A 23232-nucleotide genomic window follows, 5' to 3' on the forward strand; every position below is an offset into this window, starting at 1 on the left:
TCTATTTCCCCATCCTCATACATAAATATATTTGCCTATGTACATGTCTTTATCTAGACCTCTATAAATGCCCTTTGTCTCCCAGCTCTTTCCTCTATTTCCCTTGACTTTCCTCCTGTCCCATTATCATACTCAGTCCCCACCAGGGTTTCAGCACTTCTTCTTTGTTACATTACCCTTGATCATGCCCTACCAGGCCTCCCACACCCACCTCACCACCAATTTGGATTGCTTGTTTGTTGTTCTCTTGTCCCTGGGTTTGTTAACACCACTTCCTTTCCTCCCCACTCCCCCCTATACCATGTCCCCCCGGAACTGTCGGTCCCATTGTTTTCTCCTCCAGAATGTTCACCCAGCCTATCTTATTTAGATAGACTTGCAGAGATAATAACATGCACAAAAACAAGACAGAGCAAAACCAAGCAACAATATACAACAAAACAACAACAACAAACCACTGACAAAGAACAAAACAAAACACAACAAGAAAGAAAAGCTTGTAGTTAGTTCAAGGATTGTTTGTTGGCCTTTAGGAGCCTCTCTGTTTTTTAAGAGAAAAGTTACTGAAAAGTCCAACTCCGTGCTATCAGGGCCATCCCGACTGACTCAGTGATCGGGTAGGACAGAGTCAACTGCCCCTCCAGCTCTTTACCGGAGCAGGCAGCTTTATCTTTCTCCCACAGAGCAGCTGGTGGTTTCTAACTGCCGCCCTTGTTGTTCACAGCCCAGTGCGTCAGTGAGGGCAAAGAGCGTGGGAGCAGGTGTAGACCATCGTCTCCCCACACCTTCCCGAGAGCAAGCTTTAGCTCTCAGAAGACACCTGATTCCCAGGGAATAAAGTTCCTGGAGAGCTGGGCTCCCTGCTTTTTATTAACCATGTTAAGCACACGTTTGAAGGTTTCCGCTGGCTTTCCTTAGGCATTTGTGGACTGTTAAGTTGTAGGATGATCTTACCCGTTTCCCTTTTGAGGTGGCCGGGGCGGGCTCTGAATGTGAGCAACCCCTGCCCAACCCCATGCAACCTCACCACCATTCTTCTGTTGGAGTCCATTGTTGCAGTCACTGGTCCATCCTCCTGTCCCGGACTGTCCTCTTTGTCACTGCCCCTCCCCTTTACCAAGCATGATGTCCTTCTCCAGGGACTGACTGGGCTCTCCTGAGAACACGTCCAAAGTACAAGAGACCAAGTCTCCCCCTCCTCACTTCTAAGAAACATTCGGACAGCTCTTCTTTTGAGACAGATTTCTTTGTTCTTTTGGCAGTCCTAATCTGTAGCTTGTCTTTTCTTTAACGTTAATTGATGAACAAAAGGATTTGATTTTTCTGAGTTCTGATTTTTGCTTTTGTTGTCTTCTACGAGCAGGTGCAGCTAAAAGGTAGGTCCCACAGCCTACCTCAACATTGTCCTCTTGGTTTTTTGTTTTTGTTTTTCCCTTGTGAATTGGGTGAAGATTTTTCAAAGCAAATCAGTTTCCCATTCAGCAATTCTTACAATGTGACACCACAATCCCACTTCCTGCCTCTGTCACCATTTTTGCCCTCCTCCATTCCTGCTTCTGATCTTTGTCCTTGATCTCAGGTGTACTTGCCAAGTGTTACTGTTCATCTTGCTACAAGCCCACTGCCCTCTTCCCAGCCTGGCTTGAGCAGGGCGTTGTGTAGTTTCCGTGCATTTAAGCTCCACCCTTTTGATCTTCCTGGTGTTATTTATAACTTCACAGCCTTGAGACCTGAGAAGATGCTGTGTAGAGTTTCTGTGTTTTGACATGAATTGAAACTTACTTTGTGGCTCAACATGGTCTGTTCTGGAGCATGTTCCCCGTGTGCTGGAAAAGCACGTGCTGGGTGGTTGTTGGGTGGCGTGCTTTGTCTGTGAGGTCAAGTTGCCTGATAGCGTTTCTCAGTTCCTCTGTCTTGGTTGAGTTTATTTCCAGGTGTTGTAGCCTCCACTGAAAGTAGTGGTATTAAAGTTTCCTACAGTCTTGTGGAAGGAGCCCTGGAGGTATAGCGGGTGATGCTTAGGGCTGCTCACTGCAAGGTCATCAGTTCAGACCCACCAGCCCCTTCGTGGGAGAATGATGAGGCTTTGCTGTTCCTGTAAGACTGACAACCTCAGGAAATGGAGAGACAGTTCTACTCTGCCCTCTAGAGTTGCTGGGAATTAGGGGCAGCTCAATGGCAGTGTGGGGCTTTTGTTTGTTTGTTCGGTATATTGTGGAGTTGTCTGTTTCTGTTAAAACTTGATTTACATATTTTGAGGTTTTCTGTGTGGTGCCTAGATGTTAATTGTGACTATGCCCTCTTGTTCAATTAATCCTTTAATCATTCTAAAGTGTTCTTCTAAAAAAATAGTGTTCTTCTTGATCTTTTATGCTAGTTTTTGGCACCAAGTCTATTTTAGAAGTTAATATTGCTTCTCCTGCTCCTTTCTTATTGTTGGATATATATTTTCCACCCTTTGATTCTTGGTCTATTTTTATGATTACCTGTGGGTATGAACTGACTGATGTCACTTCAAATTTTGATGAGACAGTTTATTGATTTTCTTTGAGGTTTCCCGGTAATTTATTGTTTTCTTCTGAAGTTTGAAAGAGGATGATCTATTTCAAAATCATTCTGACTTCCTTTCCTTTTGGAAGTGTGTAACTATACTCTGTATTCCCTCTTTTTAATTTGTAATATGTGGAGTATTTTCAGCCTTGTAGGTTTGCTTTACTCTGGAAATGCCCACAGCTGGGTGGGCTTCTGGCTAATGTCACCATAGGTGTTAATTTCGGGCTGCTGTCTCTGCTGTTGTTGGCTCTATTCTAAAAATTGTCCTTTAGGAAATTTTGGAAGGTTGGTCTGGTATTTACAAATGCTCTTTATTTCTGTTTTTCGGGAAATGGTCTGATTTTGGTGTTGCATTTGAGGAATAATTTTGCTAGTTGTATGTTTTGGTTGGTGTTTTCTCCCCAAAGTTTCGTATATGTCACCCCATTGCCTTCTTGCCGGCCCAGTTTCTGACAGTCTGTAACCCCTTAGTCTTGTGACTGCCCTTTGTAGACAACTTTCCATTTTTCCTGAGATACTTTCAGGATTCTTTACTGGTCTTTGGTTTTGGAAAGTTTGGCTTTGCTATGTCTTGCTGATTATCTTTTTGGGGCCTATCCAGAGAGATAGGTTTCATTCAGCTTCTTCAATACCTAATGCCTCATCTTCATGATGTTAGGGAAGTTTCCTTCCAACAAATCTCTGGCAGTTTTCTCTGTGCTTCCCTCCTCTCCTCCTTTTGTGTTTTAGAATTCCGATTGCATATGTTATTCTTGATGGTGCCTGTGTTAGGCCAGGTTGACTACAGAAACAGATCCAGACACTCATATGTGTATAAGAGAGAGTTTTATATCAAAGAGCAATGGGTTCTTCAGAAAACACCCCAGTCTACGCCAGATCAAGTCCATAAGTCTGATATTAGCCCATATTCCTGATACTAGTCCATAAATTCCTCTTCAGACTCACATAGCATATGCAATGACGCTGAATGCAGGAAGATCACAGGCAGGTAGGTGCAAAGTCTTGTGGGCCCAATGGCAGTGGAAACATCTCAGTGGTGGCAGGTCTCAGTCATTCTCCAACAGGAAGCCGAAGGCAGAGAGAGAGAGGAATTTCCCAGAATCTTCACGAGAAGGCCACGCCCACAAGGAGGCACCATCAGGCACCACCTGATTGACAGGCTAGACTCTGCCCCGAGACATTTATCATGTTGACGTGAAATTATGTAACTGTCACTGTGTCCCACACAGCTACACTTTCTCCATTTTCATTCTCTTTTCTGATTATTCTAGCAGACTAGCATTGAGAGACTTGGCTTCCATCTTGCTGATTCTGTCTTCCACTGATTCAGTTCTCTTTTGCCTTTTCTTTTCTTTCTTTATTTAATTTTTTATTTAAATCATTTTGTTAGGGGCTCATACAACTCCTATCACAATCCATACACACAATTGTGTAAAGCACATTTGTACATTCATTGCCCTCATCATTCCCAAAACATCCGCTCTCCACTTAAGCCCCTGGCATCAGGTCCTCATTTTTCCCTCTCCCTCCCTGCTCCCCCCTCCCCGTCCCTCATGAGCCTTTGATAGTTTTTTTTTTTTCCTTTGATAGTTTATAAATTATTATTTTGTCATATTTTGCCCTGTCCGAAGTCTCCCTTCACCCACTTTTCTGTTGTCCATCCCCCAGGGAGGAGGTCACATGTAGATCCTTATAATTGGTTCCCCCTTTCCAATCCACTCTCCCTCTACACCCCCAGCATCGCTACTCACACCACTGGTCCTGAAGGGATTATTTGCCCTGGATTCCCTGTGTTTCCAGTTCCTATCTGTACCAGGGAAAGTTGTATTTTCATCGTTGCTACATTGCACCCTGACTGGCTCGTCTCCTCCCCGAGACCCCTCTGCAAGGGGCTCTCGAGTGTTTGCTTTTTCAATCATTATCTAATTCTGAAATCTCAGTATTACTCATTTTGACTTCTATCTGGTGTTTTTGTGTTTTTTCAATTCATCATTTACCATATATACTCGAGTATAAGCCGACCCTAATATTAGCTGAGGCACCTAATTTTACCATAAAAACTGTATTAAAAATGTGCTGAAAAACTCGGCTTATACATAAGTATGTATGGTAATTTGTTCATTTGTTCTTGTAATGTTTTCCTGAATTCCTCAAGAGTTTGGCCTCAGTTTTTCTTGATTTTGTCTAGTTTCCTTGATCTTTCAATATTTTTATTGTTGAGATTGCAAGGGGGCTTCAGAAAGGTCAAGGAAAAGTTCCATTATCTTTCAATTCCACTTTTCCATGAGCTTTGGCAAACCCACTGCCATTGAGTAGAATCTGGCTCTCAGTGACCCTATGTAGTGTTTCTGAGGCTATAAATCTCTATGGGCACATGTAGCTTCCATGCAGTAACATGTAGTTTTTACATCTACCTGCTAGTGACATCTATTATTACCCTGTGAGTTCAAGCATTCGCACCCTCCTTTACTGAGGGGACCCTTCACCAGCAGTGTGAACTCACAGCTTCCCCAAGCTCCTGTCTGCTCCTGCCAACTGCTGTTACCAGTTTGACCCCATTGAAGGAAATCAGAAGAGACAATTCTCAAGGCAGGTATTTGACATTCTTTTTTTTGAGAAAGTGCAGTTTGTTTTATTGAACATGTTACATGTAGTAAAAAAGACCCAAACCCATGGAATCCGATTCCGCAGACTCTTCTTTCTTGGCTTCTCCTCTTTCTCCTCAGCTGGGATGGCAGTGGTGGAGGGTGCAGGTCCTCTGGCTGGTGCGGCACCAGCAGTGGGGCAGGGCCACCAGCCCCTACGTCACAGATAAGGCTCCCGATGTCGACGTTGGCCAGGCCAGAGGGGCTACATGCTGACGCCGGAGGCCTAAATGAGGACGTTGATTGTGGCCTCCGTGATGGTCACCTTGTCATCATGCATGATGAGGGCTGAGCTCAGAGACAGAGGCCATGTGTGTGAGTGCTGTGCTGGCGGCTGCCGGCATGATGCTAGTCACCTGATGAAGTGAGGGTCTCACCTCAACTCGGCCTTAGCTTCCTCGGGAGAACCGAGCACCTCCTCCGCAGCTGAGCAAAGACAAGGCAGGCATGTTCACTCTCACTCATTGCCAGGGAGTCAACTGCGATATAAAGATTATCTCAGGGTTGTAGTTTCTGGGCTCAGCTCACCCCCCTGGCTCCAGAAACTGTAGAGATGAGAGTATAAAATTCTGGTCTGCATCTTCTTTTGATCATTGTCCTTCTATGAAATCTTGACCCCGTGATGATGGGAGCTGGACATCCTTCGCTGTCTCACTTTACATGGCACAGAAGGCCGTTGTTCCTGGGAGCCTTTAGCCACACCTTCCACTTCCTCCTCCTGGGCCAGACCCTTTCTCAGTAGAGACCCCTTCTCGTGTTTTGGCTGGCTGCTGCAAGCTGTTAGGCCCCAGGCACTAGGCAGTGACCTAGGAGGTAGGATAGAAGCAGGAAATAGGTTACTAGGCAAATTAACTGGCATGGTCCATGGCACCATGACCCTACACCTCTTAGCCAAGGAACCGAGTCCCACGAGGTGGTTGTCATTGTAAATATATCGGCCACACAACTTCTGCCAGTTCACCTTTTGATCGGTGTACAACCTTATTGACAGTGGTGACACGTATTGGCTGCACAACCCAACCCTTAAATTAATTTTAGAAGTTTGAGTGAACAGGAGTGGGGTGCTCAGACATAAGTGGTGTAGCAAGCCTTTATTGGGTCTGATGCAAGAGGCACAGGATTCCTGAGGAAACTGCAGAGAGTGGAACTCATTCAAAGCAGTATGGTCAGCCACCATCTTGAAAGTGGGTGCAGCTGTGCCCTCACTGTGTTGGCAACCCTGGTGTGCCATGTAAGGTGTAGATTAAGTTTTTAGCAAGGCTGTGACCTGAAATCTCTCCTAGTTCACCTACATTTTTGGAATTTAGGCCCATTCCACTATCACTTCCTTGGCCATGATTGAACTTGGCTGGACCATTCAGAGTCCTGGATTTTGTCTGCTGGTATTTTGTTGTTGAAGATTTTCTTTTTTTTAATCTGTATTTGTAGTTTTCTTGTGGTGTCTGTGTGGTTTTGGTAGTAGGGCTGGCTTCATAGAAGGGAGTCCTGGTGGTGCAGTGGTTAAAGCATTTAACTACTAGCCAGAAGGTTGGTGGGCCAAACCTGCCAGCTGCTCTGTAGGAGAAAGATGTGGCAGTCTGTTGCAGTAAGATGTACCCTGCCCCTTGGGGAGCATTGGAAGGACACTTTATCCTGGATGATGGGTTACAATACAAAAGGTTTTAATTGGCACCGGGGCTCTGAGTAATTTTTTCTGAAAAGGGACAGTTGACCACAGATGCTTGGGAATTTATGATTGCAGCACTGGAAACCCTCCATGCAGGGCTGCTGTAAGCTTGAATGAACTTGATGGCTGTGGGTTTCATTGGTTTTCAGTTTCTGCAGAGTGTTATCCTCTCTGGAGGTCTGGGCCCACAGAAGAATGGGAAAGCGGGGGCCCCAGCCCCAGTGGGAAAGTGAGTGGTTTAATGCCAAAGTGCTCCCAGGGGAGTGGAGATGACCCAGGTGGTACTGTGCAGAGATGCGTAGTCTACTCTGACAAGTGCACCATGACTACCGGGAGGAAGAGTCGTGATTGTTGGTGAGGGTGGGGAGCTTCTGATAAGTTTGTGATGCATCCCCCACTTTCCCTTATTTGGTCAGGTCTGAAGTGTCATGGTGACCTCCTTCGTGAGAGTGAACTGTCAGGGCACTAGTGGGTGTGGTTATTATAATGGACGCGAGGTTTCTTTGGGTCCTTTCTTTCCCCACCGTGCATGCTCAAATGGGACCACATGCTCCCGTGTGCTGCCTTTTTGTCAGCTGCCTCCTTGAGGGCTCCGTACCCCAAGAGTGTTTCCAGTGGGATTTCCCAGCTTCCCTCCTCCTTCCCCAACAGTAGCAGACTTAGGGAGCCATTCGCGACATTGCTGTGAATAGAATCCACAGTGAACCCTTCTGGTCCTGGCCGCTATTTCGCTTGGGGCGTGCCGGGTCTCTTCACTGGCAATGGGGCTGCTGGCATCTTTCCCTTCGAGTCAGTGTGGGGTCCTGCGCCTTTAAGAAGGTGTTCATTTCATCCATTTTGTCCCTTTTGTTAGCACGCAGTTATTCATAACAATATTGTCATAATTGTCTTTATTTCTGTTTATTTTATCCTTTGAGTATTCACATTTTCCCCTTTGATTCTTTGATCGTCTTGTTAAAGGTTTGTCAATTTTATTCATCTTTTCAAAGAACTAACCTCTGGTTTTATCCATTATCTTTACTGTGTTAGGTGGGTTCTCTAGAGAAACAAAACCAGGATGCTTATGATTTTACACACACACACACACACACACACACACACACGCACACACACAGCACGAAGGAATATAACAGCTAATTACTCCACACAGCAATACAGAGGGCTCAGTTCAACTCAACTTCTGTGGAAAAGTTAATATACCGAAAGTCCTTCAACTCATGAGGGCTGCTGGGTCCAAGGTCAAGGAATCAGACAGCTGATTCTTTCCTTGGGCAATACAGGCAGTCCAGCCACAGGCAGCAAACAGCAGGGCAGGTCACCAACAGTCAGCAGCTCAGGAGCTTAGCGAAGCAGGCCCGAATGGGATATCCAGCTCAAGCAATGCAAGACGACAGGATCCACCAGCCTTAAACTCAAGTGATATACATACCAGCAGTGTGGCAAAGCAGGTCTTGAAGGAACCTGAAGGTCTAGCAACACGATCCACAGGTTGGCTGTCCAGCAGGTAGTGTAGCTCACAAGTCAAGACAGAGAACTAGCTAGAGCAGCCCCCTCATACATATACCATACACATATAAACTGCACATGCATATACCACAGCTAACTTGCTTCCTGCCTTACCCAGCCAAATGCCTTTTCCAAAAAAACGTTCACCCCTTTAGCTGACTCTGGGATGGTCAGGAGCCCATTGTTGCCAGGAAGGGGCATTTCTGAGTCCCAGATCCTCCTGAGCAGCAGGGTGAGGTGCTGGGCCGTCCTGATCATGGGGGACTCCCTGCAGCCCAGTGCTGGTCCAGCCACCTGTTGCCTGTGAGTCAGTTTACCCTGGGTGTTAGCACACACGGCAGTCCTGCCCTCTGGTCGGTTAGCCTAGGGGACACACCCAGTTAACCAGGCCCAGGAGCCTCATGCCCATTGAGGAAGGGGTGGTACCATGGACTGACAGAAGAACGGACAAATCTAGTTTAGAAGATGTACCACCAGATTATTTCTTAGAAGCAAGGATGGCAAGACTTGGTCTCATGTATTTTAGACCTTTTGTGAGGAGAGACCAGCCACTGGAGAAAGATGTCATCAGGGAGGAAGAGGAAGGGTCTCATGAGGTGGATTGATAGAGTGACTGCAGCAATGGGATCAACTCTAAGAATTGTGAGCACGGCACAGGACTGGGCAGCGTTTTATTCTGTACGGGGGGTGCTATAATTTGGAACTCGATAACACCTAGCAACATTTATAAGATTCCAGATTAAGTTAGTATCAGCGTCAGTAACATACAAGAAAATTCATAGCTATAACATTCTCCCTGCTTTTGATGTCATGAAATCTGCCTTTATATCTACGTCAGGTAATATAGTTCCTGTGAAACATGAAGGACATGCAGCTTTATTACTAATCTTTATGATTCTTCTTGCATTTCCATTTCTTAGGGATCCTACTTTGTAGGGTATTTCCCTTCCATCCAGAGGCCTGTCTGGTGGCTATACCGGCTTCAGCTTCTGTTTGTCTGGGAGTGTTTGAATTTATCCTCATGCTTCAAGAGGAGTTTTGCTGCTCTAGTGCTCATGACTGGCAGCTTTGTCATTTCATTGCCCTTTGGCCTGCTGTATTTATGAGGGTTGAGGACCCTTTGTGCATGACGGTTTCCTTTCAGGATTCTTTTGGTTTTTGTTTGTATTTGAGACATTACACTATTTATTCAGTCCAGGTGAGAACATATCCAATTATGGAATACTCATGCTGCTCAAACACATGGAATTTGCCAAGCTTTGCAACTAATTCCTGATAATTATGTTATTGACTATAGCAACTGTCCTGATGAGCCATACTTTCAGACACACGTGATCAAGGTGTAAAGAGAGTTGAAACCCATTGTGTTGGAGTTGATTTTAACTCACTCAGCTGGGCTGCTCCCTGCTCACAGCTCTCTTTGGGTGCTTCTTGTTGGGTGTGAACATAAGGACCCCACATGTGTGGAGTTTGAGTTGTGTGCTAGGCAGTGGACTTTCTGGGGGTTTGGGCACTGGAAGTAGAGATGGGGTCGAGGGAAAAGGATGGTGAAGACAGTAAAGGGGAGGGCTTACAAATGGGCAGATACGCACAAAATATTGAAACTGCTACATAACTACAGCTTTGACACGTAAACATTTTAAAAAATGTCTTCTCGGAGTGTCCGGCATTTCAGTCATTGTCCATCGAAGGTCTGTCTCTAGCTGTCAGGATTCTTGATCTCTAATCTTTATCTTGCTGCTGAGCTCTTTGGAGTTTTTCTGCTCGGAGGTCTTTCAGCTTCTTAGATTTATAGATTCGTGTCTTTGCAGGACTGGGGAAATTTTCTGTCATTATTTCTTCAGAAAGACTATCTGAAAGACTGTTCATCTCCGTCTGGATTTCCCATGATGTTGACATTTTGTGGGACAATAGCCTCCTTGAGTGTCTGTCCCCATTACTTCAGCATGTGCCCTCTAGCTAGCTGTCTCATCCTCCACGTCACTGACTCTTTCTCCAGCCTGCTTAATTCTGTAAGTCCTTCTGTTGTGTTTCTCATTTCTGATATTTCCTTTTTCAATTCCAGTATTGCTCTTTTTAGACCCTCAATTTGCTCTTTCAGTGTTTTCATTATTTCTTTAAGCTATTTTCCTACAGTTCCCCTTAGTGCTTTAATTGTACTTACTGTTATTTTATTATATTTTCCCATTAGTCGGTTAACCCTAGTTGTATTTGTTCATTTCGATGGCAATTGTTTCTCTGTTCTCTGTGTGTCTTACATGTTTCTGTGAGTGCATTGAATTTTCCGGGATACCAAGTTTTGAAATTTCCCAGCATTTGGCATGGCTGCATTATTTTCTACAGGAACTCCTAGGCCTTTGCTTACCACTCCGTTCCCTGTCTGTGCTCTCTTCCTGGTTTAACTAGGATTCAAAGGGCACAGGGCTCAATTTTCAACAACTTTCTGCCTCTTCCTAACCCACCATAGCACCCACCATAGTCAGTCTGTCCACCAGAAAGCAGCACCACCCAGACGAGGTGTTGTGCAGTAATCCATCCATCCCCCAGGGTGTGTAGGACCCCTCTCTGCTCATGACTCCTGCCCTTACCTGTTGATGCAGCCACATATTTGGTTGGGAGACCCACACCCTCTGATTTGGCCCGAGGTTTCCTTCCCTGCTGTTCGGGGGGTGGGGGGCATCCCTCAGCATGAGGACATGTAAGAGAAGCATCTTGGTACCACCGTCAGTGCACCAAGAGTATACTTCCTGGAGGATGCTGGCTGCCTGTGTCGTAGCATACAGCGGCCTTGTCAGCAGAGCTCAGGACCCTGCTGATGGTGGTGGTGGTGGTAGGTGGGGATGGGGGGGGGGCACAACTGATGCTGTCCTGGGAGGGATATCCTGGTGGGACAGCCAGAGAGCACAGGGAGGCAGGGGAAGTGTGGCAGTGTGCGTCACCCCACTGCCTGGCCCTCCTGCAGCTGTTCTCCGCAGGTGTGCAGCCTGAGTGTCCAGGTTGCAGCGGTGCTGCCGCATCCATGCTGGTTTGAGACCAGAAGCATGGAGTTCTGTCTCCGTTTGTTGGCAGAGCGATGGAGGCCAGGGAAACGGGCTCTTCATTCCCTTTGCAGCCACTTCTTCACTCACTGTGGTCCAAGTGGCTGGGCAGAGGGGCAGGGATGGTAGAAGGCGCTGGACTGTCCCCGTTGACTCTCTCTGCTCCCTGATTTAGAGCCCTCCCAGCTGGGCACTGCCCTGATTTGATTTGCGGGAGATCCTGGAACAACGGCCTGTTAATGCTGCCATCTCCCCAGACTTTCCTCCTCTATTTTTGGTGGATACTCTTTATGTGTTTTCTGGGGGCGCTTTTTTTGATGGTTGCCAGGTTGACGTATCATGCTGATGCTAATGGACCTTCAGTCACATACATGCTATGCCAACCCTCTTTGCCCCAGTCCTGTCACTGCCTCAGAGGTCAACCTCCTCCTCAGGTGCCTTATAATCTGACTGTGTTATCATTATGTGTGTCTAGGGATTGTACAGTCACTTTAAAACATGCCTTAGAGTGGCTGGATGTGTGCTGGTTGTATTATGATTTTGCTTATTTTTTTATTGCCATTACTGTATTCCCTGTGAGTGTTGTTACATAGACCCTAACTTTTTGTATATGGATTCGGGGATTTGTGTGTTTGTGTAATAACTGTCTGGTATCCCTGAGTAGAAAGCTCTCTGTTCCCTCTGAAGGATTTCTTTAGTGTAAAACTCCAAGGATGAGTGGAAGGGTTTGCTCAGTCAGTGGTTGCCGGGGCCTGGCTAGCATGAAGTCAGTGTTCTTATTTTGAGCTTTTACTGATTTGGGGGGTGAAAGTGTCCCCTCCCCTCCCTCTGGCTCATCTCTGCTGGCTGGGGTGGACCCCGACTCCGGCCGGCTTGCCTCTCTGCTCCCAGGTGGAGGAGCATGTGGGCCGCATCCGGGAAGAGCTGGACCGGGAGCGTGAGGAGCGCAACTACTTCCAGCTGGAGCGGGACAAGATCCACACGTTCTGGGAGATCACGCGGCGGCAGCTGGAGGAGAAGAAGGCCGAGCTGCGTAACAAGGACCGGGAGATGGAAGAGGCAGAGGAGCGGCACCAAGTGGAGATCAAGGTGGGCAGGGGCATGCCCCTGGTGGTGGTCTTCATGCTGGAGACTGGGGTTTTGGTATGAGACCCAGGGGCGTCATCCCTTTGTAGGCAGGAGCGGCTCCTCACATCTGAGCGTTTGCAGCCCGGTTCTGTTACGAACACCATCTGAGCCGGGGCTGCGCCTCGCAGGCAGCCTCAGCATCTCCTCCGTGCTGCAGATGCCCTCCGGGTCAGTGTGCAGGTGGGACGGTGTAGAGGTGTACAGGAGGGGGTGCTGTGTGCAAGGGGATGCAGAGGTGTGCAGGTGTTTACAGGTGTGTGCAGACAGCTGTACGCAGGTGTGCAGGTTCTGCAGATAAAAATGAGTATGCAGACGTGTGCGAGTGTATAGGTATATGGAGATACGTGCAGGTGTAAGCAGTATGAAGGTGTATGCACAGGTGAATGCAGAGATGTGTACCAATATGCAGGGGTAGCGGAGTGTGCAGGTGTGCAGGCTGTCAAGGTCCATGAAGGAGATGCCCCGCCCACAGGTCTACAAACAGAAGGTGAAACACCTGCTGTATGAGCACCAGAACAACCTGACCGAGATGAAGGCAGAAGGCACGGTGATCATGAAGCTGGCGCAGAAGGAGCACCACACACAGGAGGGCGCACTGCGCAAGGACATGCGTGCACTGAAGGTGGAGCTGAAGGAGCAGGAGCTGGCCAACGAGGTGGTGGTGAAGAGCCTGCGCCTGGTAGGGATGGTGCAGCTCAGCGCACTGGTGCTGTGAGGGGTGTGGGGTGGGAGATGCTACAGGGCCCCTGGCTCGGTGCAGATGAACATGTTTGAGGCCATTTTGCAAGGTGCCTCCAGCTACTGGACCTGGAAGCCACTGCCTGTTCCAGTAGCAGCACTTCAGGCCCTTCAGCCCCACCCAGGCCCATGGGCCTGCCCAGGGAGCCAGGGGCCTCCTGATGCTGCCAGGCGTGGAGTCAGGGTGCTCCATGGGTCGTGGCATGACTCCTGGAAACACTTTTTATGGGAGTTATGTGGAACGTGTGCTGGCAAGTGCACAGGGCGTTGCAGCCGAGGCCACAACCAGGTCGTCAAGCCCATGTCTCTGCACGCCCCGCTGGCTCATCCCCCCGCCCACCCCTGCCAACCCAGCCCTGTAGCAGCTCCTTGAACCGGAGCCTCTGAGCACCCAGACGGGGTGGCCACGGCTAGACCCTCTGAGTGTCCTGCCATCCATCATGCTGTGCCCTGTCTTCGCAGAAACATTCGGAGGAGATCACCGCCATGCGGAGCGACTTTGAGAGGCAAGTTCGAGGTCAGTTCTCTCCATGCCTTGGGCCTCTGGGTTCCGGTGCCAGAAATCCCGGCCAGAGTCGGGGTCCACGCCATCCCAACAGAGATGAGCCAGAGAGAGGGAAGGGGAGGGGACACTTTCAACCCCCAAATCAGTAAAAGCTCAAAATAAGAACACTGACTTCATGCTAGCCAGGCCCCGGCAACCACTGACTGAGCAAACCCTTCCACTCATCCTTGGAGTTTTACACTAAAGAACTCTAGCAAAACACCCGGCCCTGGAGGGATGGGGTGCCTGGGGGCGGCCTGGGCCAGAGCAACATTCCAAGAATGTCTGCTGCCTGGGCCCTGAGCTCCCGCCTCAGGACTCCTGCTGGCCCCCGATTGCCACACAGCCTGCCTAGTGTTGCCTCGGGGGACCAGCGGTGCCCGTGTACGCCCCGGCCCCCAACGGCCTGTGCATTGCAGCTGTGGGCGCGCTGCCTTCCAGAAATCGAGGCCAAATATGACAAGAAGTTGAAGCTGCTGCGGGACGAGATGGACCTGCGCAGAAAGACAGAGACCCACGAGGTGGAGGAGCGCAAGAGCGGGCAGATCCGCATGCTGATGCAGAAGCACGAGGAGGCCTTTAGTGACATCAAGAACTACTACAATGACATCACGCTCAACAACCTGGCCCTCATCAACTCTCTCAAGGTGCGCCTGCGGGCCGCTGCCCGGGCCAGCCTACGCTTCAGACCTCAGTGTGGGGAGTCTGGGCACTCTGCAGGTGCCACCGTGGGCTTGGACACAGAGCAGCGCTTGGTGGCAGTTTGACGTTTCATGTAGAAATCGCCCCTGTGGGGAAGTATGGAGACCACGCAGGGTTTGCTGAATGGGCCTGGCCAGCCTCCCCTACACTTGCCTGACATAGCGTCCTGCCTGCCACCCTGCCACCCGCAGGAGCAGATGGAAGACATGCGCAAGAAGGAGGACCACCTGGAGAGGGAGATGGCGGAGGTGACCATGCAGAACAAGCGCCTGGCGGACCCGCTGCAGCGGGCACGCGACGACATGAACGAGATGCAGAGGAAGCTCACGCACTATGAGCGCGACAAGCAGATCTTGACGGTGGGCGCGCAGGGGCAGGGGCGGGCAGGACAGGGCCAGGGGCCTCTGCACCTCCCCATGACAGCTCTGCCCCGCCCGCCCCGCTGCAGTGCACTAAGGCCCGTCTGAAAGTCACCGAGAAAGATTTTAAGGATCTTCAGTGGGAGCACGAGGTGCTGGAGCAGCGGTTCATCCAGGTGGGGGTGCAGGGCAGGGGTGAGTGGGCCCTGGCTCCCGCGGCCCCAAGACTAGGTTCAGGGGTGCAGGTCCTGCTGCTTTAGTAGGAGGGACCACTCCTTCCCTCCAGGGGCTCCCCTCAGTCTCTCCCAGCAAGTTGACCAAGTGGGAGGGAACTTTCTGAGCACCTCCAGATGGTAGCGGCCTCTGTGAAGTGGGGTGCAGGGGTCACAGTGATCCAAAGGTTAGGGGTGAGACAAGGCTGCCCAGTGGCCCTGGCTGACAGTGTGGGCCCCGGCACAGGTGCAGCAGGAGCGGGACCGGCTCTACCAGAGGTTCACAGCCGCCATCCAGGAGGTGCAGCAGAAGGCCGGCTTCCAGAACCTGATCCTGGAGCGCAAGCTGCAGGCGCTGAGCAGTGCCGTGGAGCAGAAGGAGGCGCAGCTCAACGAGGTGCTGGCTACCTCCAACTTGGACCCTGCCGCCCTGACGGTCGTGTCCCGCAAGCTCGAGGTGGGTCCCCATCCCCAGTGAGGCCCTGCCTCCCACAGCAGGGAGTGCAGCACTGAGTGGATTGCAGAGCCAAGCCTGTAGTCGGGTACCGTCCTATGAACTGGGCAGGTTCACGAAGCAGATCATCAGTTTCACATCCGACACCTCAGACTCATCTGTTCCGTCACGCAGGTATTCCCCACTGTGCCATCAGGAGCCTGCTGGCCCCCTGCACAAAGGTGTGCGGGCCTCCTGGCTGCTGTTCAGCCACCACCAAGTTCAGTTCCAGAATGGAAAGGTGACTCAGGGCAGGGCCCACAGAGCAGAGAGCCTAAACACGAGGACAGGAGCCCCCGAGCCTGCGGGGATGTTAACTTGGCCATGGGATCAACTCTTGAGTTGATAATAAAAACCAAACTCAGTGCCACGGAGCTGATGCCGACTCACAGTGACCCCATAGGCCAGAGTTGCCCTACCGCTGAGTTCCCGAGGCTGTCTGTTCACACCTAGGGACAGCCCCAGAGTGTCTTGGGGACAGGGACTCTCTGTCCCCACAGCTGCAGCCCCTCCCTCATGCCCTCCCAGGGGCCCATGTCCGAGGGGCCCTGTTGTGCGCTCAAAGACCGTGGGGACCCAGTGGTACAGGTGGATCCCCTCTGGCTTCTTGCCAATCTTCCCTCCCTAAAAGGCTGTGTGTGTGAGGAACTGGCCCTCACTTCCTCTGAAGGTTTTAGGTCTTCCTGAAGAAGCTGGCTGGTCGAATCAGGGGCACACTAGGGTGCCCTGCATTCTGGGGTGCTTCCCAGCATCCGTGGACTCTCTGCGTGGCTTCTGGTTTGTTTGTTTTAACACACTCACCACTGCCCTCGTTGGGCTCTGCCTCAGAGAGGCCCTCTCCCTAGGCTTTCCAAGACTGTAAATGTATATGAGGGCAGCCAGCTTCATCTCCCCCACCCAGAGGTATTGGTGGGTTTGAACTGCCAACCTGTGGTTAGCAAGCCTCCTCGGAGCATCTGTTGGGTGTGAACCACCAACCTTGCTGTTAATAGGCAGCAGTAGGCTTTCCTCTTCATCCACTCAGTGACCCTGTTTCTCTGTCGTTCTTTCTGCAGAATGGTCACCATGCTTCCCTGGCTTTCCTGTTTTCATTTCCAAATTTCCATTGGCTTTTGATTTGCAGGTCTTGTGTCTGTGTACTGTTTTTGGACAGGGCATTGGCCCCTTGGGGTGGGTGAAGCTGTCCTGGGCAACACCCCATGGACAGGGTGGGGACTCCCAGGGACAGACCCAGGCCTGCAGACCCAGACCCAGTGACAAAAGTGCTTTTCCCTTGAATTAGAAATGGGAGTGGGCCGTGCACTCACCCTCCCTCAGGTCCACGGTGGCTGTGTGTAAGGGTGAGCACTGATCCCAGCCTGTCTCCTCCCCCACAGGACATCTTGGAATCCAAGAACAGCACCATCAAGGACCTTCAGTATGAGCTGGCCCGAGTGTGCAAGGTTTGCAGCTGCCCCCAGGCCTGGCACATCTGGCAGAGTCATGCACCACCACCACCCCCCACCCCACCCCCGACTCAGCACATCTGGCCAGAGTTCTGATCTCAGAAGGTCCCCAGAGACCACTAGCCTTGTGAGGATGAGGACCTGGCTCTGAGGGCATCCCGTCCTGGCCCCAGTCCACCAGGATGGAATTACTACCCAGAGCCTGTGGTAGCCTAGGCTTAACTGTCCTTGACCTATGTGTCACTGTCAGGAACCTTGGACGGGGGCACACCCCAGGGGAGACGTGGCTCCCAGTATCCTCACTCCAGGCCCTGTGCCCTCGGAACGCTCTCTCCATCCTGGGGCTGGGACTGTGGGGCCTGTACGAGTGTATGAGTGCATGAGTGCACATGGGCTCTTTGAGGATGACCGACTCCACACCCTTTCCCACCAGAGTCCCGCTGCATGCCTCCAGGGCAGACCCCCTCAGCTGGAGTTCCTGCCCTGTTCTCTGGGCATGGATCTCTGCCCAGAGGCTGACCACTCGCTCAGCGACCCTGCACCTCTCCTCTAGCCAGCTCCTGGGGCCTCCATGGAATGCCAGTCCTTGGTCCGCCTGTGTCTGACTTGCTAAAATCCCACAAAGGCCGTGCTGCCTCCAGCACAGCTGCCCCCCCAGGTCTGGTGATACAGGAAGGATTCTGCCCGCTTCCGCTCACACTGCCCTTCCTGCAGGCGCACAACGACCTCCTTCGGACCTACGAGGCGAAGCTCCTGGCCTTCGGGATCCCCCTGGACAACGTGGGCTTCAGACCCTTGGAAACAGCCATCGTCGGGCAGACACTGGGCCAGGGCCCTGCCGGGCTGGTGGCCACCCCTACATAGGCATCGAGGCCCCGTTGTGTGCAGCCCTCATCCACCAAGTGGGTGGGCTGCTGTTTTTAAGATTTGTATGGTTAGCAATGGAAAGTTTTCCCTTTGACCTGTGTGTCTCCTTGCCTGGCCTTTGCGGGCCTCCTTCCTTCTCCCCCCTCCGAGCCTCCTCCAGGAGTCCCCATAACCTCTCCCCGACCCATCACCCCAGTCCTCACCCCGATGGGAAGGCAGAGGTGCCAGGTGGACTTTATTGACGCCTGTTGAAACTTCAGGTGAGGAGGGGTTGCAGTCAGACCTTCCATGATTCATGGGGACCAGCCCTGTGGCAGCCCTTTCGTCCTTGGCTCTAGCTCCCACGGTAGGTGGTGTAGGACCAAGGACTCAGGAGCAGGGGCACGTGGAACTTCTGCGTGTCGTTGGTGACGGTGAAGACCACCTGAGATGAGGGACAGACCCTGAGGGTGGAGCCCCATGCTGTCCCCGACTCCTGGGAGGGCTGGGCTGAGGCAGCAGCTCACCCAGAGTGAGGGTCCCACAGGGCAAAGACTCACAGTGGCTGAGAAAGGGCACTGCTTTGAGGGTGGTTCTCAGTGAAGGGAGAGGCAGCTCCCATGACCTCAGCCCTCAGGTGTCTGAATCACAGCAGCTGGCTCCCTCCAAAGCCTGACCCCGGGGCAGGCCCAGCATAGGCATGTCCTCATAAAGCCTAATGAGGCCGAGGACCTATGTACACCTTTGTTTCAGGAGCTCAGAGCAGGTGCCTGCACCCTCCCCATGCCCAGCAGAGACCAGCTGGGACCCTCACCTCCACGTAAGGGTAGAAGGTCTCTTGTCCCCGCTTCCTCCAGTAGCCTTCCGTGTTGAAGGACAGCTTGTAGGTGCCCCCCTTCATCTGGCTGGGCTCCAGGAGTCCAGGGCAACGGCCATCTGCATTTGTGTAACTGCAGAGAAGACAGGGCTGGGTGAGGCTCTGTACCCCATCCCCTGACGCAGCTACACAGGGCCCTTCGCTGTGTGGGGAGGGGGGCGGCCTGGGCTGATTTGAGAAAAGGTGAAATGCAGAGAAGCAAGGGCGAGCAGGGTGCACTGCATCACAGGCTGGCTTCTAGCAGGTACTTCCCAGGTTCTCTGAGCACAGCGTGAGTTGTTACAAACTACCACAGTGGCTGTGCCACTCTCACGCTCTATACATTGTCTGTTACTGCAGATACTGCGTGTGGCTTTCCAGTTGCCAGCATCTGGGCATTTGTGCCTGGGCAAGGTGACCCCATGCCCTGCTGGGCGTCCCCATCGTGCATGGGGTGTGAATGGGCCTCCAGACCCTCCTCAGCCCTCAACTGCTCAGCCAAGCCCCACTGGGCCCGGCTCAGGGAGGAGTGGAGACCCTTTGGCTACCCCCCACAGGAACGTGCAGTCAGTACACGTCTGGGGCACTGACCTTGTTCCCAGGTGAAGCCCTCCCTCCAGCCAGGTCAGCCCTTCACTATCCAGAACCTCAACTAGGCCTCGCCTCACAACGTATTCTGGGATCGAGGTCATGCCATGGGCCCCTTCCTACCTTTGCCTGAGCTCTGTCCACTGCTGGCTAGACTCCTCCAGCCGGGACAGACGGAGGCTGAGGCCTTGGGCTGGCTGCCCAGATGCGGTGTCCAGCACGTGTGTGGTCAGTGGGCTGATGGGGGGATCCATGCTGTTTCCCTGGGCCAGAGTTGGGCGGAGGGGGAAGCTTGTCAGAATCTTGTGCCGTGGCCCCCACTGACCCAGGAGACCACAGTTCCAGTGAATCCTCCTCCTTAACTTGACTCCCGAGGCCCAAGGGTGTTAACACCAGGGGTCCCTTAGTGAAGCCTGACACCCACCCCCGCACCCCCCACCCCGACTCCCGTTCTTGGGCCCTGCCGCCCACCTGCATGGAAAGGTGCTGATAGGTCACCCGGGAGCCCAGGTGCTCCTGAAGCCGCTGCAGCCGGGGGGCAGCCCCTGAGCTCATGGCCTCCGCTCGGGTCTGTCCACCTGCCTTGGCACCTATAGGCCGGCCCAGCAGCCGCTCCCCAGTCCGACCCCTGCCCGGCCCGGCCCCCTGCTAGGGGTCTCTGTTGGCCGCCCACACACCTTCAGCTGTCTGTGTTCCTCCGGCGGAAGTTAGTCACCGAACCGGCGGGTTGGGTAGGGGCGTGGCTGGTCGACCTCCCCGCCCCGCCCGACCTTCCTCCCGGGCAGCCGGCCCAGCCCACGTGGGGCGGGGCGGGGCGTACGTGTCTCCTCTGTGAGCCAGGTGAAGTTTGGATTTGGACACTGCCCTGACCTGCCTCAGTTTCTTTCCCTGTACCCTGGGTTGTTGAGCGGTGTCCGTGGCATAAAGGGAAGCTTTTGGGGCTGCTTGACCCTCTCTCCCCACGTGATCCTACGGATCACCTTGCTCCTGGCGCCCCACTGCTCGTCGGAGAAGTGCTGCAGCCTGCTTGGCTGCCAATAGATCGCTGGTTTTTAGGAAGTAGATCGCCAGGCCTTGCTTTAGGAAAGGCACCAGGGGTGTGCTTGACTTTGCAGCTTATGAGCTTGTACACGCCCCCTCCCCAGGGACTCCGGCTCTTTTGTGTGTGTGTGGAGCATACAGTCAGTACAGGAGGCGCTGCAGAGAGGTGGTAGAACAATGAAACGACAAGATCATGGAAGCTCCCCCCCTCTTCCTTCTTTTGCAGCCCCCTCCTGGGTGGAAGCAGAGGGGAGGGGTGGGGGCACCAGCCAAGTGTAACGACTTGGCAAACCCACGTCTTCCCCACGGGGTTTCTCTGTGATGAACTCTGGGCAAGGGCTGAGCCCGCTGCTGTCCCCATGCCCACTGCAGAGGGCACCGGGCAGTGGCAGTAAAGGCCCTGTGGTTTGGTGGACACTGCCTGCAGTGTGTCATTGCCACCAAGTATCATGGCGTGGCGTCGGGTGTAGGGGACTCACCTCAGGGAGGACGGTGATGACCACCCGGGCTGTGGGCTGCAGTGCTCAGGCCAAACCCTTGGAGGTCAGTTGCTTGAACGTTCAGGGTATACTTGAGCGCGATCTGTGAGCCGAGCACATGGAGTTTGTGCTGGGCATGGTGTTGGTGGGGGTTCGGCACACCCCGGTCCCCCCATTGGTCATCATCAGGCTGGGGCCCCTCAGACACCTAGTTAGTCACTCTCCCACCATGCTTCACAGAGGCAACTTGCATATCTGCCCAGGGGACTGCCAGTTCCTTCCCAGTGCCAGCACTGTGCTGGGGTCTGGGACCCTGTAAGCACTCCCTGGGGCTCATGAAGGGTCTCTATTCTCGCCAAGTTCCTTGCCTGTCTATTCTGTGGGAGGCGAACCTGACTCCCTGCCTGCTAAGTGGGGTGTGCATGTCACTCTTTCACTCAGTACAGGCCAGGCTCCAGAAGAGCCGGACACTGTCTACAGGTGCCTGGGCCAAAGGTCAGTGTTGTCCTAACTGCTCTGCTCAGCATCTGCCCACCTTGTTGGTGGTAGTTCTGGCAGGTCAGGCCCACTCTCGTCTATCAGGTATGCTTTCTGATCTGCCAGCAGCTTTGTCTATCTGACCACCCCACCCTCTGGGTCCAGAAGTCCTGACCTCTCAGTTCAGAAGGCCGACCAGCACGGCAATGACCACAGTGTCTCGGTTAATGGCAAACCTGGTGCCACGAGGCAGGGCGGGTCTCGGTTGAGGATGGAGTAACAAGGCTGCATTGTAGGTGTTCTCGCTGTCGTCAAGATCGGTGGCTGTGACCTGTTCCACTGCGATTCCTGCATGGATGGGAGTGTGGTGACCCTCACAGCTGCCAGCACGTACCTCTGAAAGCAGCTCTGTCCCCTGCTGGTCAGCAGCTAACTGCTTGGCAAGGCTCAAGTAATTAATCCATGGCTGTAGCCGTTTCCACATTCTTTGTTGATTGTTTTAGAAATCTTTCATCTATCTTCAGACCTCCTGTTATTGTGGAGGGCCCACACCCACACTTGATTGTTTCGGGGGCAGCGGGACCTGTCTTGGTGGATGTCGACCCACAGCTCCTGATTCACTGTCCCTCAGGACCCCCGCCCTGCACTGGTCCTGGCCATTGGGAACTCACGAGAGGGGAGGTAGGTGGGATGGTGCCCCCTGGCTGCTAGATCCAAGCAAGTACCCTGAGGGAGCCTGAAACCGCTGTGTGGGTTCATCAGTCAACTGGGGCTGACTGGGGAGGCCTGGAGACAGGAAAGGGAGAGACTGTGTGGCCAGCAATTAGTGACCGGCAGGATAAAGACACATGGACATTGAAGGCCCAAGCTGAGTGGGCCGCTCTGTGGGCAGCCACGGAGTAAAGAAGGGGCTGGTGTGGGGCTGGGGGAGGCACGTCATGAGGGTCCCCAGCAAGCCCTTGGTAGGCATCTCCCGAAAACTTTAATGGCCTATTTGCCTTTGTCTAGTTTGTCCACCTCCATATGTGCCCGAAGCCCCTCCCTCCCTGCTTACTTTAGCCAGCCGGAGGGTCTCGAAGCCAAATGGAGCCTCCTGGGGCCCCAGGGCTGCTCTCTGCACTCAGAGCTGACACTGTCCTTGCAGCCTGGCTCACCACTGCCTCCCCATGAAGCGTAGGGCTTTCTCTGCTCTGTCTGCCTCCAGAATCTTCCTGTGGCCCTGATTCTACTTCCAACACCCCTCATCCCTGTCGGTGCAATCACCTGGGCTGGCTTTTTCCATCACAGACCCCTCAAAGACCTCCTGGGTGAACCTTGGCCTGTTGTCATTCTGGTCTCTCACCAAGATCACAATCTCCTGTGGGTCTTCGATGGCAGTGCCATCCTCTGCCGTGGCATGGAGGAAGAGCCGTGGGAGAATAATGGGGGAGTGGGTGGGAGTCGGCCTTGCTGGGCACCAGGGGGCACTTGGCATGGCTGTCCTCCTGCCATCTGAGGACAGTGTGCAGGTTCCACTGGTGAGGACCATTTAGTATGCACCCCTGTGGCCTGCCGGGCATGGATAGACCCACTTCCTCCCATGTCTGGTCCTGAACATGGGGAAAGTCCAGTCCAGAGCCAGCACACACCTATTCCTCTCTGCACCACCACCCCCTGCCATATCTGGATGCGACAGTCCAGTCCCTCGGTGCCCAGCCTCCCAGTAGCTGGGAGTGACCACAGGGAAGTCTGAGTGAGCGGATATGAGCAATGTCTGCGTCTCTGGCCGATCCTTTGGGGAGGTGGGGGTGGACTTGCTTTGCGCACGTCCAGTGGAGAAACTAGTCCCGGTTGGGCTTTAGTTTGGTCAAGCTGGAGGACTCCGGCGAAAAACCGCTGTTGTGCAGTGACCACATGTCCCCAGCACTTCACAGATG

At 52.6% G+C, this 23232-nt stretch overlaps 2 protein-coding genes across 5 annotated transcripts in view; one reads left to right on the forward strand and one right to left on the reverse strand.

Annotated features, from left to right (window-relative positions):
- The window catches only part of GAS8 (growth arrest specific 8), a 22543-nt gene extending 4553 nt beyond the window's left edge, over positions 1-17990 (forward strand). Inside the window, exons 1-10 of one of the 4 annotated variants that reach the window (XM_045293641.1) lie at positions 5052-5146; positions 12300-12497; positions 13009-13215; positions 13737-13791; positions 14260-14465; positions 14712-14879; positions 14969-15055; positions 15339-15548; positions 16961-17026; positions 17744-17990. In XM_045293641.1, coding sequence (XP_045149576.1) covers positions 12459-12497; positions 13009-13215; positions 13737-13791; positions 14260-14465; positions 14712-14879; positions 14969-15055; positions 15339-15548; positions 16961-17026; positions 17744-17893 — 1188 coding nt within the window. In that variant the 5' untranslated portion in view covers positions 5052-5146; positions 12300-12458 and the 3' untranslated portion in view covers positions 17894-17990. Of the gene's footprint in view, positions 1-5051; positions 5147-12299; positions 12498-12616; positions 12705-13008; positions 13216-13736; positions 13792-14259; positions 14466-14711; positions 14880-14968; positions 15056-15338; positions 15549-16960; positions 17027-17743 lie in introns of those variants that run through there. The other 3 variants (XM_004704488.4, XM_045293640.1, XM_045293639.1) reach the window with 3 other exon arrangements.
- A 128-nt stretch (positions 17991-18118) lies between these two features.
- Positions 18119-19989, reverse strand: LOC101652930 (5-hydroxyisourate hydrolase-like). The gene is made up of 4 exons (XM_045293642.1): positions 19791-19989; positions 19443-19582; positions 18690-18825; positions 18119-18320 (listed from the first exon to the last, which is right to left on the reverse strand). Exons 1-4 carry the CDS (start codon positions 19872-19874, stop codon positions 18231-18233), a joined length of 450 nt encoding a protein of 149 aa, XP_045149577.1. The 5' UTR covers positions 19875-19989; the 3' UTR covers positions 18119-18230.
- Positions 19990-23232: the final 3243 nt, after the last annotated feature.

Source organism: Echinops telfairi, unplaced genomic scaffold, assembly GCF_000313985.2.
Source record: "Echinops telfairi isolate 266 unplaced genomic scaffold, ASM31398v2 ScPeMD7_2291;HRSCAF=2852, whole genome shotgun sequence".
Taxonomy (NCBI): Eukaryota; Metazoa; Chordata; class Mammalia; order Afrosoricida; family Tenrecidae; genus Echinops; species Echinops telfairi.

What these genes read in the sequence shown, in the direction of transcription:
- LOC101652930 (XM_045293642.1), bottom strand. Translation starts at nt 19,874, where the DNA reads ATGAGCTCAGGGGCTGCCCCCCGGCTGCAGCGGCTTCAGGAGCACCTG. An exon ending in ATCAGCACCTTTCCATGCAG is followed by an intron (nt 19,583 to 19,790) that starts GTGGGCGGCAGG and finishes ACTCTGGCCCAG; the next exon opens with GGAAACAGCATGGATCCCCC. An exon ending in TGGACAGAGCTCAGGCAAAG is followed by an intron (nt 18,826 to 19,442) that starts GTAGGAAGGGGC and finishes TCTTCTCTGCAG; the next exon opens with TTACACAAATGCAGATGGCC.